The sequence below is a fragment of the Zingiber officinale genome, chromosome 2A, assembly GCF_018446385.1.
Source record: "Zingiber officinale cultivar Zhangliang chromosome 2A, Zo_v1.1, whole genome shotgun sequence".
NCBI classification, from domain to species: Eukaryota; Viridiplantae; Streptophyta; class Magnoliopsida; order Zingiberales; family Zingiberaceae; genus Zingiber; species Zingiber officinale.
The window spans coordinates 158,414,100-158,432,836 of record NC_055988.1 but is presented as its reverse complement, the minus strand read 5'-3'; the positions used below and the strand labels follow the sequence as shown (position 1 = coordinate 158,432,836).

The 18,737-nt window shown below is 35.6% G+C and overlaps 1 protein-coding gene and 1 non-coding gene across 2 annotated transcripts; one reads left to right on the top strand and one right to left on the bottom strand.

Annotated features, from left to right (window-relative positions):
• Positions 1–5,008: 5,008 nt before the first annotated feature.
• Positions 5,009–5,101, bottom strand: LOC122044785. Its single transcript, XR_006129789.1, has one exon. It is a non-coding gene; the product is annotated as a small nucleolar RNA Z161/Z228 (small nucleolar RNA).
• Positions 5,102–17,073: 11,972 nt separating this feature from the next.
• LOC122044178 (uncharacterized mitochondrial protein AtMg00810-like) lies at positions 17,074–17,538 on the top strand. The gene has a single exon (XM_042604708.1). It carries the CDS (start codon positions 17,074–17,076, stop codon positions 17,536–17,538), a length of 465 nt encoding a protein of 154 aa, XP_042460642.1.
• The last annotated feature ends 1,199 nt before the right edge of the window (positions 17,539–18,737 follow it).

Below are 18,737 nucleotides of genomic sequence, written 5' to 3'. Positions count from 1 at the left end.
ATCCATCATTGGTGACATCTTGATCAGTTTCCTCTGTTCATCTTCATTGCCGCTTGTTCTTCTTCGATTCAGATCCGAATGATACAAGTTATGGGATTTCCTAGCTTGCCTTGTGAGTTGCAATTTGGTTATTAATTCCCTTCTTCAACATTGTTTAATTTAATTTTCAATTAGTTCAAGCTTGGATGTTCAAGATGATACTTAGATTTTGCACCTTAGTGTTGGTTGGTTATGTTGATTTGCATTTTGGTGTTCTTTAATATTGTTATTCATGTTAAATTTCTGCATTGTATGTTAGGGTTGCAAGGTTACAAACATAGTCCCATCTTGAAAACACATGATAAAGATCATGGGTTTATAAGAGAAAAGATATCTCCATTGAGATGAGGCCTTTTAGGGAGAGCCCAAGAGCAAAAACATGAGGGCTTAGGCCCAAAGTGGACAATATCATATCATTATGGAGATATCTAAATTCTTTTTGATCCTACAATTGGTATCAGAGCCCGGGCTGTCAGAAGGTTTAACCGCCAAATGTGCACAAGAGCTATGGTCTGATTGAGCCATGTGGGTACAATATTGACCTCGAACAAAGAAAGTGGGGGCTCCTATGTTCAAATCAAGAGGACCAGACACCAGGCAGGAAGTCCTAGTTGCGACTAGGCAAGGAAGTCCTAGTAGGTCGGGTGGACCAAGGGGTAGGAAGACCTGGTGGGTTGAGGATCGGACGTGGGAAGTCTATGGGCCTTTGTTTGAGGGGGGATTGTTAGGGTTGCAAGGTTGCAAACATAGTCCCATATTGAAAACACATGGTAAAGATCATGGGTTTATAAGAGAAAAGATATCTCCATTGGGATGAGGCCTTTTGGGGAGAGTCCAAGAGCAAAACCATGAGGGCTTAGGCCCAAAGTGGATAATATCATGTCATTGTGGAGATATCTAAATTCTTTTCGATCCTACATTGTAGTAGTTAGGATTAGTTTGAATGCCTTATTTCTTTCCAATGTCATGATTTGTTTGCATGTGTAGTATCAATTCCTTTATTTTCCCTCTTATGCAACTAGTAGTTAGATTTCATAAATGCTTAAGTTTCATTACATGTTTTGTGCTTCTTAGGTTAATGGAAATCATAGTTTAGGTTAAACAGGTTGTTTTTTCATTATTTAGCTTTTCCATTTATTGCTTAAAAAAGCAAGCCCCCAAACCAATAAACTTGATCTTAGGATTATCATGCATCGACTACATTCTTTGTGAGATACGACTTGGGTCACACCCTACTGCATTAGTGTAGTTTGGGGTTTAGTATTTTATTTGTACATATTTCACGACAAAATTAGGTTTATCAGTCACCAAGAGATTCACTCAAAAGGAGAACATTGATTACAAGGAGACTTTTTTGCCAGTTTTGACAAAAGACTCCCTTAGGGTAATCATCACACTTGTAGCACATTATGACATAGAGCTATACCAAATGGGCATTAAGACTACGTTTCTCAATGGAAACATTGAAGAAACTATATACATGGTACAACTAGAGAACTTTGAGTCGGATGATTCAAAGCACCTAGTATGTAAACTAAGGAAGTCCATTTTATGGTTCGAAGTAGTCATCTCATCAATGGTACTGGAAGTTTGATTCAAGTGGTTTCAAGGAGAATCCAATTAATCAATATTTGTATATCAAGTTTAGTGGGAGCAAGTTTATTATACTTGTTTTCTACATGGATGATATATTACTTGCATGCAATGATATGAGTTAACTGCTAGAAACTAAGTCATTTCTGTTCGGATAATTTAAATTGAAGGATCTTGGTGAAGCATCTTTTATCTTAGGCATACAGATTGTTCGTGATCGTTCAAGGTATACACTTAGACTATGACAAAAGGTTTATATAGAAAAGGTGCTCAATTAGTATGACATGCAAAATTATGCTCCTGAGGATACTTCAGTGGCAAAGGGTGATAGACTTAGCTTGCAACAATGTCTACGTCATGAACTCGAGATCAAGAAAATATAACAATTCCCCTATGCATCAGTAGTAGGCAGTTTGATGTATGCTCAAGTATGTGCGCGATCGGATCTTGTATACATTGTGGGGATGTTGGAAAAATATTTGAGTAACCCTAGACAAGAGCATTAGAAAGTTGTACAGAGGGTTGTGAGGTATTTGCAAAGAACGAAAGATTACATGCTCACATATCTAAGATCAGATCATCTGGAGATCATTAGATATTCAGATTCTGATTTTGTTGGATACTTAGATAGCAAGAGATCCACCTCAGGGGATGTCTTCATATTAACGAAAGAGCCTATATCGTGGAAAAGCATAAAACAAATGCTAATAGCCACTTTCACTATGGAGGCACAGTTTATAACTTGCTATGAAGCTTCCAACAACGGAATATGGATGCGAAACTTTATCATAGGGTTATAGATTATTAAGGGCATTGACAGGTTATTAAGGATCAACTGTGATAACAAAGCTATAGAATTGTATTTCAAAAATAACCATAGTTCATCGAAGTCTAAACACATTAATATAAAGTTTTTTATGGTTAAAGAAAGAATTCAGAATGGTCAAATAATGATAGAGCATATATGGATAGATTCCATGTTAGCGGATCCACTCACCAAGGATTTGTCACCCAAGGTGTTTCATCAGCATGTGCTGAATATGAGGGTTCTTCCTTTTGATGAAGTACTCATTATGTAGGAATCTGTGTTTTGTGTGATGCTATATGTTCATGAATATATATTTTTTAACTCATTATATATATTACAGTTTTTCTATATATGTGCATAATTTTGACTTTCTTTGACATATAAATATCATATTTTCTGTTGCAGTTTTACATTTACTTGTTGTAAATATGATGTGGACTCCAGTTGGACTCATAAAGTTAAATCATGATTTACCACTATAGTTTAGCATAAGGTTTTAGTAAATATGATTTAGACTTGATTTAGGCCATAAAGAGGACTTATTGAGAATAGACACTTGTAGATTACATTTCGTGTCATTCTTATACTATACATCAACATTTGATCTATGTCGTTAATGATATTAATACTATGATTAATGTGATCTTGTTACGGTTATAGTAGTTATGACTTCTTTAATCTTGTACTAATTGATTTAATGGACGAGATTATTTAAAGAAGTATTTAACCCATAAAGTTTGGCATGTTGTGCTTAACTAAGGGTTGTGTGGTGTATAACGAATTAAGTATAGCCTAAGTGGAAGATTGTACGATTAAATCTATATGAGTGGACTAAATCCAATTGAGTCCACATGGATAGAATTAATCTTCATAAGATGAGTTAACACTTAATTAACACACACATCTAATTATCATTAAAATAACTAAACTCAATTAAGTGATTTAATGCTTCAATGCATATAAAGAGGTTTTGAATAAATTTGATGTGGATTTAATGTGTAGATTCAATAACCCGATTTATTAATATTGATGACTGTTAATGATGGATGGACTTGTGAATAGTCTCTATAAGATGAGTTTGGTATATAAAGGAAGATGCTCATAAATTAAGACACATTCTAGAACTTTTTCAATCTCCTTTCTTCCCAATTGAGAAAGAACTAAGGATTGTCGCCGCCCACTCCTATAGAAGATTATTCCATACTAGCAAGAACACCCACGATAAGTAAGAAGTGATAGCCCACTCCTATAGAAGATTATTCCATACTAGCAGGAACACCCACGATAAGTAAGAAGCGATAGCTTTGTGATGGATTTAGGTCAGCTTGTGCTAGCCATTGTTTTAGTTTTCCATTGTGCTTTAGAGATTGATAATAGCAAGATCTTAATATATGTGCATCCTTTTCATGTATGATGTATTGTAATTCTAACAATCCCATCTTCAATGTATCTACCATAATACTAGCCATCTTAATTTGCTTTCTCTAGTTCAACCTTAATTACATTAAAAGCTTCGTATGCTTTGTTCTTAGTAAGAAACAACTAGAGATACATATATTGTCAATAATCATCTACAAAAGTGATCAAATATACATATAACTGCATAAAATAAATAAATATGTTTTTTTTTTAATTTGAGACTATTAATCAAAAGTAATGATTATTAATGTTAAACATGAAATATAAATCAAATGATATAAAAATTAGTTATGGACTAATTTTTTTTAATTCAAGTAGTCTTATACAACTTAATAATAAAACTAAATTAAATGACAAAACAAATTTTAACAACTAAATTTTTAATTCAATTATATTCATATAACTTAAAGATAAAATTATTAAATTATATTTTATTTTTAAATTCCTTTAATCAAATTAAAAAATAATTTAACATTTCATCCTAATGAATCATATAAATACAATAAAAGAACCTGTAAGATATAATTTACTGTATTTTATATGATTAATTATAAATTAAGTACTTTATATATAATTTTACATATTTAAAAACACGATGACTATTCTTTAACTATAAAAATCATATAAATAAAAAGATATTAAATTAGTTTATAAAATTTATAAATCAATACAGAAATCGATATTAATAGATTTTACTACTCATAAATAATTTTAATATATTAAATAATTAATTTTTTATTATTTAAAACATTAAAAATGATATCATTGTTTCTTTTTTAAAAAAATAAAAATAAAGACGATTATTATCTCCATGTTTTATATTTTCAATTATATATTTTTCAAATCCAAAGTAGTTTCTTAAGTAAGAATGTATTATAATAATACCCGCAATATAACATGAATTAAAATTTTGAACTGATAACTTGCAAAATAAAATAGTAATGCATTGATTAGAATAAAGAGATCGATATGTGAAACCCGTACATCCTTCAGAAGGTCGGCTTTCTGAGCGTGCATAATTAAATTATACCTCGGATTTATCTTCAGATTTATGCGAATTAGAGAAGAAGGTTGTTTATCAAAATCCTGACACTTGGATTATAAAAAAAAAACATTACTGCTGAAGCTATAACATAAAAGTTGAAGAGAAGCCATCAGAGTTTGGATATGCATCGACATTGACACAGAAGCGTCTCAGATGACCGTCGTGAGATGTAAATATCCATTCTCATCATCAAGCTTCGCACTTCAATGTAATTAAGAGTGGAAAAAGAAGAAATATTCGTAAAAGCAGCGTCGGATCCGAAACCATGAGAGAGAGAAATATGAATGGCGCTTCTAGTTTTCATGGCGATCTGAACGGAAGAGCATCACAAGAAACCAACTGAAAAACAAAACAAGAGCTTGTATTTACACTTAAAATGGCGGCCTTGGGAAGAAGAGAAAAAAGGGCTGTCGAAGAAGTGGCGTGGCTTGGTGTTGGGTGGGGGCATGCGGAAGAAACCCTAACTTGGACCAATATTTATAGCGTGCAAGTGGATGGCGTCAAACAGATTGGGTCGTGTGCTTATAAAAAATTGGGCCTTCTCAAGCTTTGGCTTAGACCAATCTTCAAAAACCCTAAAAAAGGCTAAAATTAGTCTCTCCTTTATTTCAAATGAAAATGAGGTGTTTTTGTTAATTTTAGTCTAAAGTTACCAAATAGGCCTAAATAAATTCAAAGAATTTCTAAAATGTTCCTGTAAATAGCTCCTGATTTTATCACTCATCTCTCATCCAAACAACTTGCATTCTCTCATTCTCATTCTTTCAACTTATAATTTCTTATCCCCTCATTCTCTCAACTTGTATTTCTCTTGAATTTTCCTATTGATTTCTCAAATTATTTTCTTATGTACTTTATAATAATCTTCCTATTTAATCCTCATAATTCATCATGTAAGCATCGCCAACACCATAGGCATGCCACCAACTCAACAATGCATCTCTCTTAGCATTAAGATAAATTTTATTCTAAATTTGTATTACTACATTAATGTTGAGACCATTGAGTGCTGACTAGAGGGGATAAATAGGCAAACACAATTTCGTTCATCTTTGTTCTCGTCTATAATGAATTTGCACAATAGAATAAAAAACAAATAAAAACACAAAAGAAGAATACCAGACAAATCATATAACATAGTTGGTCGATTTCTACTCCATGATCTCTACTTTATCGATGGATCAATCTCATAAAAGTATCATGGATTTTGATATGATCAACCAAATCAAGTTAGACTTTATGTATTTATGTCTTGCGTCTGAGTGTGCAAGTATTTAGGAATGCAAGAAGTCGAGCGAAAGACGTAGGGACGAGAAGGATGGCACAAAAATTGAGTCGACGAACTTGGTGCATTCGAGGGATGAAAAGCTACAGAATAGTACACCGGTGGAGCGAGAAGAATGCGTGTGACGCATCTAAGAGATGAGAAGTCAGAGCGAAAAACTACTCGAGGAGATGACCTAAGTTACATTTAAGTGAGCTCAACTCTGAAAGGCCGGAGTATCACCCAAGCAACGGGAGAAGAAGCCAACGACTGGAGAAGACGTTGGATAGTCAGCACCTAGCTGACTGGTCAGGGCGCCCGGACTATCTAGTCTAGGAGCATGAACCATCTAGTTCAGGTGCCCACACCACTAGGGTGTTAAACAGGCGTCTTGTCGCAGTGGATCACTTTTCAAGTCCACATCAGCAACGGTCCAAGCGCCCGAACATGAAAAAATTATATCTTCCAGCCATTGCGTGGAGATAGAGTTTGCATTACTAGAGGTGCCCAGATCGCCATTCAGGCGATCAGAGCCCCCCACGTCAGCAACAGATAAACTTGACTAGAGCACTATAAATAGAGTCCTAGTTCACTTAGTTTTAACACAACACTTACTGTACTTTTATTTCCACACTCTGTACTTTCATTATTGTTCTTCAATGCTTATACGAGACTTCTCCACCTCCTAGGATTTGCTCATAGAAGGATATAGTAGTGAGATTTCTTTGTTTTAGAGTAGCAATCTTTTGATTGCAAACCAAGCAAACTTAATTGTCTTGTACTCTCTTTTTATTTCATTCTAATTTGATTATGTGCTTGTCTAATTTCAATTGAAAGTTTTGAGAAGGATATGTACGTAGGTCCCTTGGCGGCCGACCAGAGGGGGGTGAATAGTCTGCACTAAAGTTTAAAATCTCGACCCGTGTCGAGGTTTCAGTCCCAGATCGGAACGATACAATTTCAGTATCGTGTCGTACCGATACAGTTTCAATATTTTTTATTTATATATAGTAATTATTAGATAAATAAATTTATTGTGTATAATTTAAAAATAAGTTATATATTGATTTTATATAAATTCTCCATTATTAAACAACTTAATATTATTAGAAAAAAATAATTAAATATAGTTTTCTTTAAAAAAAATTGATCTATCAATAACTCAAATTAAAATTGATACATCATAATATCATAATATATTACATTACTAATACTAAAAGAAGTGACATGAATCAAATTGAAGGGTTCTTGTAATATTTGGTTTAGATAACCTTTATAGTTATCCAATGTCCAGATTAAATAATTATAATTATATAAATTAATAAAAAAATACTATTTTATATATAATAATCATATAAATTAACTATTTATTTAGTTATTTAAATAATATATATTTAAAATAGTAAAAAAAATTAGAATATCAATTAAACATTAAAATAGTAAAAAAAATACAAAATAATTAAAAAAATATATAAGAATATAAATTTGATTTATTAGAATTTTTATATATTTTTATATATTTTTAGAATTTTTAAATAAAATTTAAAATAGTAAAAAATTTCAAAATATTATTTAATAAAATTTATTAATTTTTTAGAAATTTTAAATATATTTTTTATATTTTATTAGGATAATTTAATTAGGGTTTATGGAAACCTCTTTAAAATATCACAGTTAAGTGAGAATTGAGAATTACATAGAAACGCAACGCCCCACGACACGCCCGCCCGCAACCGTGACGTGCTAGTTCCCACGACAGCAACTGTGATGCACTCGCGACCCCCGCAGTTGCTTCTGATTGTGCTGGAGGCATCCGGCGATGCTAGAGGTGTCCAACGACGCTTTCAACAATGCTAGAAACGTTGCATCGCGACGCGTCTAGGGCCTGTGACGCTTTAGGCGACTCGCGACGCTACCCATGCTGTTGTGTGCGTGCGATTCTTCCTGGTGCACTCGATGACGTGACGAAATCGTCGCTGGCCTAGTGTTGATTTCGGTGTGCGGGTGGAACAGTAAGTTTCGCCCGTTTCGCCTAGCATGGAACAAAATTTTGAATCGTGGCCTGCACAATAAAAAACTGAACCTTTCTCGAACTATACAGCTTTATTAAACTAAACACTTGCATAAAATAAATAAGAAATTATTTAAAAAAAAGAGGCACAAAAAGGTTACTTGGTTTGCAATCAGGGGACTGTTAATCCAAAAAAGTTGAAACTCACTAAACAATTTTATTCAAGCAGAGAAGCCTCTTACATCAGTTGAAGTACTTAATTACAGAACAAAAATAAAAAGAAATCGTTTACAAGTGTTGTAAACCTGGAGGGGGATAAACTTAATTATACCTGTTCTAGGCACTTGAAAGGGGATAAACTTTTATCCTTGCCGTAACGGAACACACCACGTCGCGTTTAGATGAAGTTCCTAGCCCGGGCGCCCGGACCGAGAAAGTTAACTTCCTGTTTACTTTCAGTCTAGGTCTTCCACTCCGATTCCACTCGCATTGGTTCGGGTCTTTCACTCCAGCTCCACTTGCTTCAGTGATTTCGGCCATCAGAAATAGGGCTCATCTGAACCCATTTTTCAACCTTCGAGCAGTCTTCCGCTCTGGCTTCTCGTCCCTCGGAAACACCGCGCGCCTTCTTCTCGTCCGCCAGCGTACTCTTCCGCAACACCTCATCCCTCACGCACCGAGCCCGTCGGCTTTCTCCCATGTCGTCCTTCTCGCTAGCTATATCTTTCGCTCGACTTCCTATGCTCCTAAGTTCCTACACACTTAGACATAGAGGCTAAATACCAACAGGACCTAACCTGACTTGGTTGATCACATCAAAACTACCTTGGGGGTACTAATAATCTCTTTTTTTTTTATGTGAATAACCCAAGTTAAGTTAGGAAAAAAAATATAAACCAATAATAATAAGGTAAATTTTGCAAATAATAATGTGCAAAAATTACTGATACCCTCCCCCTAGACATAATCTTCACCTCTTCCTCTTTGATCGCATTAAAAATGGGGTACTTATAAATCCTTTAAAAAATAAATCTAAAACAAAGTATAAGGGAAACACTATTTTCTAGAAAATTAAATTTTTTTTAAAAAATATGAAATCTTATAACGAATTTTGAAAAAAAAAAATAAAAATTTTACTAAGGGTTGAGTAGACATAAAAATTTTCAAAAAAAAAAATCTTTTCTAGAAAGATGATAATTTTTCATAGAAAAATAAAGTTTGAAAATAGCTCTGCAAAAAAAATTAATAGAAAACATTTTAAAATTTTTGTATAGCTAAAAAATTAACTTCTAAATAATTTCTGACAGAAATTTTGACAAACAATTTGTTTGAAAGCATTAGATCATTTTTAATTACATGATTAACAGTTAGTCAATTAAATATTCATTTCAATAATTGGCTTCTAAGCTGTGACATGTACTAAGCCTTCTTGGTTATTGAAACAATAACCACTTCTAGATAAAGTCTTTTAAAGAAATTAAACATTTAATTTTCTTTCTGAAAACCCTAACTCTAACTTTAAAACATAATAATTTAATCTAAGCATGTTTTAGAATCCAATATAAGTTCCTACCTACTAGGTTAATTAAAAATTTCTTAGGGATATAATTCTGTGATTTTTTTTAAAATTAGTCTATGTGATATCTAAGATGTCACTTAAGTCCTAAATTATTTCTAAATTTTGAAGAAATGTAAGTGGAACATGCAAAAATTTTCAAATTTTGTATTTGTTCCTTTAAATTTTTATTTTCTAATTTTAGTTTATCAAAATCCTCTAATCGATAAGCCGTTGCTAGAGTTCCTTTTAACTCATTATTTTCTTTTAATAATTTTTTATTTTCTATTTCTAATTTGTAAGAAATTTTTGATAACATTTTTATAACGAGAAATAATTTATTAGGAGGTAGGGACCGTACCTAACTTACCTTGTCGATCTTGTGGTCTAAAACTCCCCTGAAGTGATGCTTTCTTCTGATGCTGCTCCCCCTTCATCGATGCCCATTGAGAATGAGCTTACTTCATCTTCATCTTCCTGGTGACTTGCCACTAATGTAAGTCTAGCGATGGCTTTGATTTCTGACTCGGATGACGTTTCATCCCACGTCGCCTTTAGATTATACTTGGTCTGAGCTGGCTTCTTGTTCTTCTCCTTATCCTTGTTCTTGTCCTTGCTTTTCAATTTAGAGCAGTTATCTTTCACGTACCCTTCTTCATTGTAGCGGTAGCATCTTATCTTTCTTTTCCTTCTATTACCCTCCACTTGATTAAATTTATTAATTTTAAATAATTTTTTAAATTTTCTTACTATGAATGTCGTTTCGTCATCATCGAGAAAAGATCCAGAATTTGGTTCGTCCATTTTTGCCTTTAAGGTAATGTTGTGCTTAGGCTCCTTCTTCAGATATGCACATCTTGTTTTATGAACTTCAAAAGTTGAAAATAACTCTTCTAAAGTACTTACTTCTAGATCCTTTGAGATATAATAAGCATCTACTAATGATGTCCATTCAGTAGTCCTAGGAAATACGTTAAACGTGTATCTTAGCGAATCTCGATTGGTTACCTTTTTTCTGAGATTCGTGAGTCCGATGATGAGTTCCTTTATTCTTGAGTGAAGGTGTGCAACGGTTTCACCTTTCTCTAATTTGATGTTGTCGATCTGGTTCCTGAGGTCCCTTCGTGTAGTTCTAAGAATTTCTCTCAGAGATCCTTTGCTGACTCATAGCATCCGATCCGGATGACTTCTTAAGGTGGTAAGATGCTAAGCAGATGAAACTCTGCTTTGCCATTTGCCACGAAGTAGGTTTGCTCCTTCTTTGTCCATTGGTATTCTTCTTTACCCTCTGGTGCTACAAAACAAAATTTCATGATTAATAGTAAATCGAAATATGTCTTAAAGAATACCTCTATCTTTTTCTTCCAGCTCGCAAATTCTCCCTTGAACTTCGATGGGTTGATGCTCGGTCCGACCATCTCTTATGCTTTGTTTGGCTGTTAGTCCTCCTAAAGCTGTTGTGTTGTTATACCAATTTGTAGGTCCCTTGGCGGGCGGCTAGAGGAGGGTAAATGCCTACAAAAAAAAATGAACCTTTCTCAAACTTTACAGCTTTATTAAACTAAACACTTGCATAAAGGAAATAAGAAACTGTTTAAAAAGAAGAGACACAAAAGGGTTACTTGATTTGCAATTAGGGGATTGCTAACCCAAGGAAGTTGAAACTCACTAAACAATCTCCTTTATTGTCTCTAGAAAACTAACACTGCATGCAAAGAGTAGTATTCACCCCTCTCTATCACATCGACATCCAGTGATCCAAGAAGAAGTCTAGGTAGGGTATAAAAGAATTGGATCTCTGTTAGTTATGACGTCCAAGAGGAGTGGACTCTAGGTAGTGAATCCAAACATGTCATGGTCCACTAGATATTTGGTAAGTGATAAAGTTCCAAAAGAGAGTGAACTCTAGTTAAGTGGCAGTTTATGAAGGTCATTGTAGACTCGATGCTTGGTGAGTGATGAAGTCTTCGTAGGTCATGGTTGATTGGATGCCAAATAAGGTTAAAGTCCTAGAGAAGTGAACTCTAAGGATTGGAAGACCTAGTGAGTCAAGATTTGTTGACACTAATTAAGCACCAAATGAAGTAATCGAGAATTGGACTCTAGGCATTAGAAGTCTCAAAGAATTGGTCATTGGCATTAGAAGTCCTAAATGACAAGGTTAGCCTACGATGGGAAAGTAGAAGTCTTGTAACGTCAAGATTGACTAGATATTAAAAAATGAAAGAAGTTCAAGAGGTAAGAAGTCTTTGGATATGGAAACTCTTAGTAGGTTGAGGTCAATTGAATATTAAATAAGGATGAAGTCTTGATAAAATAAGGGCGAGATTTACTAGGCTAGAAAGTCCAGAATACATAGGATATCCTGGTATGACACGAATTCAACGCGAGTGGTTTGAACCATATTTTGTAGTCAATTGATAGTAGTCGACTAATGAAGTAGTTGACTGATAATTCACTCAAGCTAAAATGCCAATGAATAAAATGTTTCTATTTGAGTACCAGCCACTAGGTAGTCAACTGGTATTGTTAAAAAGTCAACTGATGTTGTATGTGGAAGCCATAAATGAGTCACTAAACAAAAAAGTTGTTGTCAATAGTAGAATTCCCAACTACTATAGTGATCTAATCGAATGATTATGCACAATAGTCGATTACTTGTGGAATCCAACATTGCCCTCAAAGCGTAGCTTAGACGATGGACGCATGATATCTCTGACATAATGGTCAGGGGTCAATTCTCAGGAATTGACGACTTGAGATTTACCTCACCATGTACCTAACACCTATGTACCTGTATTTATCTCCTTTCATATTCATAGGGCCGGCACTAGGGGTCATTAAGATAGTGGATCTACTTTATATATATATAAGGAGGAAGTTTGGGGATTTTTTGGCAAAGGTTCATAGATTATTTTTGGGCAAGTGTTGTTTCATGCTTGAGCTTCTTTGAGCAATTCAAAGCAAGAGAAAGCAAGAAAAATAAACATCTCATTGTTGCAATCTCCGTTATTTTTTTCATTGTTGCTTGTAATTTTGTACTCCCTTTTATATTTGAGCAATATGTGTTGTAAGAGAATTTGCTGCCTCTGAGAAGCATCTGAGCAGGTGAAAATATAGAGGGTTAGTGAGAGTGATCCACCTTAAGGATCATAGCTATGGAGTAGGGGTCCAAGGGAAAACTAACCACCTTATATTGGTTATTGTTGTATTTATGTTTTGACTTGGTTTTGTATTTTTTTTCCATTGCTCACTAACTCTTAAAGAGATGAACAAACATAACTGATCAAAGCGAGTATGTATTCACCCTCTTATTCTAGCTGCTTCATGGATCCTAGCACAAATAATTATTTCTTCAATCAACTCATGGTACCATCAATTGATTGACACATAATATTTGTCGACTCACTAGTTGACTAGCACATGAGCAAAGGGGAAAATTAAGGAAGCTTTTGTTCCTTTTCCATTTGCCTAAGTTCATTTAAAGCTGTCGAGAATATAGATTATTTAGGAAAGCTCTGAGGTGTAAATTATGCTAGTTAGCTGTCTTGATTATTTTTAGCAAGCTTTAATTAGCTTTAATTAGCATTAATTAGCATTAATTATTCTTAATTGCTGTAAATCATTGAGCTGTAATTATATTGTAAATTATTATAAATACAATCTCAATAGGAGAGATCATTATGCCCTCAAGTCATCTCTTTCAAGTTGGTATCAGAGCCATCCTTCCCTGTCCAGAAATTTCTTAAGTCAAAGCCATGTCTGAACACTCCAGCGAATCCACCACCATTCCTCAGTCCTCCTCACATCCCACCCAGATAACCACCATCAAGCTGAACGGCGACAACTTCTTATGGTGGTCGCAATCAGTGAAGATGTATATTCGGGGCCGAGGAATGATGGGCTATTTAACGGGTGAAAAGAAAACTCCATCGGAAAAAGACCCAATGTATGCTACATGGGATGCCGAAAATTCCATGGTAATGACATGGCTCGTAAATTCCATGGAAGAGGAGATTGGCGCAAATTATATGTGTTTCCCTACGGCATATGAATTATGGGAAAACATAAATCAGATGTACTCTGATTTGGGGAATCAGTCCCAAATCTTTGAGTTGACTCTCAAACTTGGTGAATTGCGACAAGGAGAAGAACCGGTCACCAAGTATTTTAACTCCTTGAAGAGGATCTGACAGGACCTTGATCTTTTTGATGCATATGAGTGGAAGAATGTTGAAGATGGACAGTACCACAAGAAAACAGTGGAAGGCAGTCGTATCTTCAAATTCTTGGCTGGCCTCAATGTTGAGTTCGATGAGGTAAGAGGAAGAATCATTGGTAGGAGACCACTACCATCCCTCGGTGAAGTCTTCTCCGAAGTTAGAAGGGAGGAGAGCCGGAGGAATGTTATGCTTGGCAAAAAAGGACCTACGACTATCATTGAAGGTTCAACCCTTACCTCTACAGGCTCAAACATACGCAGAGGCACTGCCAATCTACGTAAACCAGAAGAAAAATCAGTTCTGTGGTGCGACTTTTGCAACAAGCCACGTCACACCCGAGAAACTTGCTGGAAAATTCATGGCAAACCTGCCAACTTTAAAAGCAAATCAGGTGAGAAAAATGGACGTATCTTTCCCACTGCGAATGAGGCAATGACTATTGCTAGCACCATCACAAAAGAGCATCTGGAGCAACTTCTAGCACTGTTAACTTCAAACCCATCATCCAGTACTCCTAATGTTTCTGTGGCGCATACAGGTAACGAAATAATTGTCTTTCCATGTGGTTTCGGAATTTCTGCTCCATGGATAATTGATTCTGGAGCATCTGATCATATGACCAATTCCTTGAAATTGTTAAAACTATACTCACCCTGTCTTGAAAATAAAAAGGTTAAGATTGCAGATGGAAGTTTTTCACCTATTGCCAGAAAAGGTTCAGTCCAAATTTCTGAGAATATAGATCTTAAGTCTGTTCTCTATGTACCTAAACTTACATGCAATCTTCTTTCAGTCAGTAAATTATCCAAAGACTCTAACTGTCGTGTAGTTTTTTGTGACTCTCATTGTACCTTTCAGGACCGGAGCTCGGGGAAGACGATTGGCAGTGCTAAAATGGTGAATGGTCTTTACTACTTTGAGGACATTTTACCTAGTAAGGAAATTGTGCAAGGACTTAGTAGTATTAGTTCTCTTTCTATTTATGATCAAATAATGGTTTGGCATTGCCGTTTAGGTCACCCTAGTTTTTCATATATGAAACATTTATTCCCTGATTTGTTTAAAAATATGAATCCCTTAGATTTTCAATGCGAAAGTTGTACTCTTGCAAAAAGTCCTCGTAAAACATATGTCTCTAGACCTTACCTTGAATCAAAGCCTTTTTACTTATTCCACAGTGATTTGTGGGGACCCTCAAAGGTAACTACATCATCAGGACAAAAATGGTTTGTAAGCTTTACCGATGACCATACTCGACTCTGTTGGGGTTTTTTGATGAGAAACAAGAATGAGGTTGAGAAATTTTTTAAAGAATTCTACAATTTGATTGAAAACCAATTTCAAACAAAAATAAGTATTTTGAGAACAGATAATGGTACAGAATATTTCAATCAATCTGTAGAAATATTTTTGAGGGAAAAAGGCATCTTACATCAATCAACATGTCCTGATACTCCAGAACAAAATGGAGTCTCTGAAAGAAAAAATAGGCACTTACTTGAAGTTGCGAGGGCCATAATGTTTTACATGAATATTCCAAAGTACTTGTGGGGAGATGCAATTCTAACAGCAACTTATTTAATTAATAGGATGCCTACTAGAGTTTTAAACTACATCACGCCGTTGCAATGTCTGAAAAAATACTTCCCTGAATCTCGCATCAATTCTGATTTACCCCTTAAAGTATTTGGTTGCACCGCTTATGTACACATACCTAAGAGATCACGGTCAAAATTAGATCCTAGGGCAGAAAAATGTGTTTTTATAGACTATGCTGCAAATCGCAAAGGCTACAAATTTTTTTGTCCTCTAAAAAAACGGTTCTTTATAACAATGGATGCCACTTTCATGGAAACCAAACCATATTTTACGAAAAATTTGATTCAGGGGGAGAATCTAAGGGAACCAAATTTTTGGGAGATAACTAGAACTCTTCCAAATTTGGTTATTGACCAACCTCAAAAATCTCAAAATGAAAATAATGGGGAGTCCGAACCCATAATTGTCAACCATGAAATTGGTCTATCAGAAAAGGAAATACTTCGAATGGAAAAAAACCGAAATATCCTTGAACCTTTGGTTTATTCTAGGAGAAATGTCCTTGGAAGAAGTAGAGATGAATTAATCATTCCAGCACAAGCCTCTTTGGAAGCCCCGGGCGAAGGAACACTGAATACTCCAGGTACCTCTTTTTCCCCTAACTCACATGAAAACTCCACTTTACCTATTATTCTTGAGTCTACTAGTCCAACCTCAATTGTTCCACAAGAAAATGACCCTGACAATCTTGACCTCCCCATTGCTTTTCGAAAAGGTACCCGAACTTGTACCAAACATCCCATTGCCAGATACATAACCCATGATCATTTATCCGAATCACATAAGGCATTTACTATTAATATTTCAAAACTTGTTGTACCTAGAAATATTCAGGAAGCACTGGAGGACAAGGATTGGAGATTAGCAGTCTTTGGAGAAATGAATGCCTTAAAGAAAAATGGTACTTGGGAAATTATTAAAGCACCTAAGGATCAAAAGATAGTAGGGTGCAGATGACTCTTCACTATAAAGAGTAAACAAGATGGGAGTGTAGAGAGATATAATGCAAGGCTTGTAGTAAAGGGCTTTACACAAATATATGGAATAGATTACCAGGAAACATTTGCTCCTGTCGTAAAAATTAACTCAATTCGAGTTCTTCTGTCACTTGCGATCAATCTCAAATGGTCCTTATATCAGCTGGATGTTAAAAATGTCTTCCTAAATGGAGATCTAGATGAAGAAGTACTTATGAGCCTCCCTCCGGGGTTTGAAAGAAAGTTCGGAGTCGGAAAGGTGTGTAAACTGAAGAAGACCTTGTATGGTCTAAAGCAATCCCCAAGGGCATGGTTTGACCGCTTTAGCAAAGTTGTGAAGCGACTTGGTTATGTTCAAAGTCAAGCTAATCACACAATGTTTTACAAGCACTCAAAGGAAGGTAAAGCAACTGTGCTTATTGTATATGTTGATGATATCATCCTAACAGGGAGTGACTACAAGGAACTTGAAGAACTTAAAGGAAAGCTTGCAAAAGAATTTGAAATCAAGGATTGGGAGTGTTAAAATACTTTCTTGGCATGGAGTTTGCAAGGTCCAAAGAAGGTATATTTGTCAACCAACGAAAATATGTCCTTGACTTGCTGACCGAAACTGGTATGCTGGGATGTAAGCCAGCTGAGACGCCTATGGAGCCTTACGTCAAACTACAACCAGCAGCGACAGAATCAGTAAAGGAAAGGGAGCGCTATCAAAGACTTGTCGGGAGACTGATTTATCTATCACACACTCGGCCTGATATAGCATTTCCAGTAAGTGTAGTTAGCCAATTCATGCACTCGCCTGGGTCTGAACACTTCGATGCTGTGTATCGGATCCTAAGGTATCTAAAGAGAACACCCGGTAAAGGACTTCTGTTTAAAACCCGGGGACATCTACAAGTTGAAGCTTACACTGATGCTGACTGGGCAGGAAGTCTAACTGATAGAAGGTCTACTTCGGGATATTGCTCGTTTATGGGTGGTAATTGTTGGAGTGTATACTGAAAGTCTAAGCTTTGTAAACATTCATGTTAAATAAAGAATCACATTTGGTCAATTTATCTACATTTGTTTGTAGTTGTTCAATTAATTTATATTGTAGATAACATAGCATGTGGTGTCATATGCAGAAGATAATGTTATCAGTACCTTATAAATTATAAACAGAAGCTCACGACCAAAATGGAAAGGAACAAACCATTAGAAGGTTGTAGTGTAATTAGGTATTAGTTTATCTTGACTATATAATTACACTAGTACACTCAGAGTGTATTGAGTAGGACCATTAGAGGTCGTTTCTTTTATACTGACTTTATAAAGGAACAAAGACCTCAGTTATTATGGAAGTGTGTGCTCTTAATCCTAATATAATAACAAGTACATATGTTTGATATTTATTTCTTTAATTTATCAATGGGTGAGATTTAGTTCGATGAATCAATAAACCCGATAAGTTGGGAAATGGTATCACTTATAGTGTGTGTTGTTGATTATAGAAGGAAACTGTTGTTAGGACCAAAAGTAGCTAGAGGGGGGGGGGGGGGGGTGAATAGCTCGTCGCGTTCGCTCGTTGCTTGGCGTTGCTTGTTCCTTCAAAGATGTGCAGCGGAAAATACAGAAACAAACACACAACGCTAACACGGTTGGTTTTACTTGGTATCCACCTCACAAGAGGTGACTAATCCAAGGATCCACACCAACACACACACCCTCCACTAAATAAAACTCTCCTTTATGGTAACTACCAAGGGCGGAGAAGCCCTACAAGACTCAATACAAGAAGAGAGGGAAAGGATACAAGAAATACAAGCTTACAAGCTTACAATGAGTATAAACCCTAACCCTAGCTTCTCTTCTTGGCTTTGATCCGCCTCTTGACTTGGAAAACTTCCAAGAACCTTCAAGAACTGGCGATCACGAGCTTTGAGAGTGCTGTGGAGGAGCTGGCGAAGATCTGAGATGAAACCGTGAAGAGATTACCGCAGCCAACGCACGCCTGCAGCTCAAATACGACGCAACGGTCGGATCCCGATCGATTCGAATATTCCCAATCGATCGGGGAGGCTTTGGATCGATCCACGGATCGATCCAGAGCGCCTCTGTGCTCTGGAAAAGCGCCTGGATCGATCCACGGATCGATCCAGCGCTTATCTGCTTCCCAATCGATCCACTGATCGATTGGGACCTCTGGATCGATCCACGGA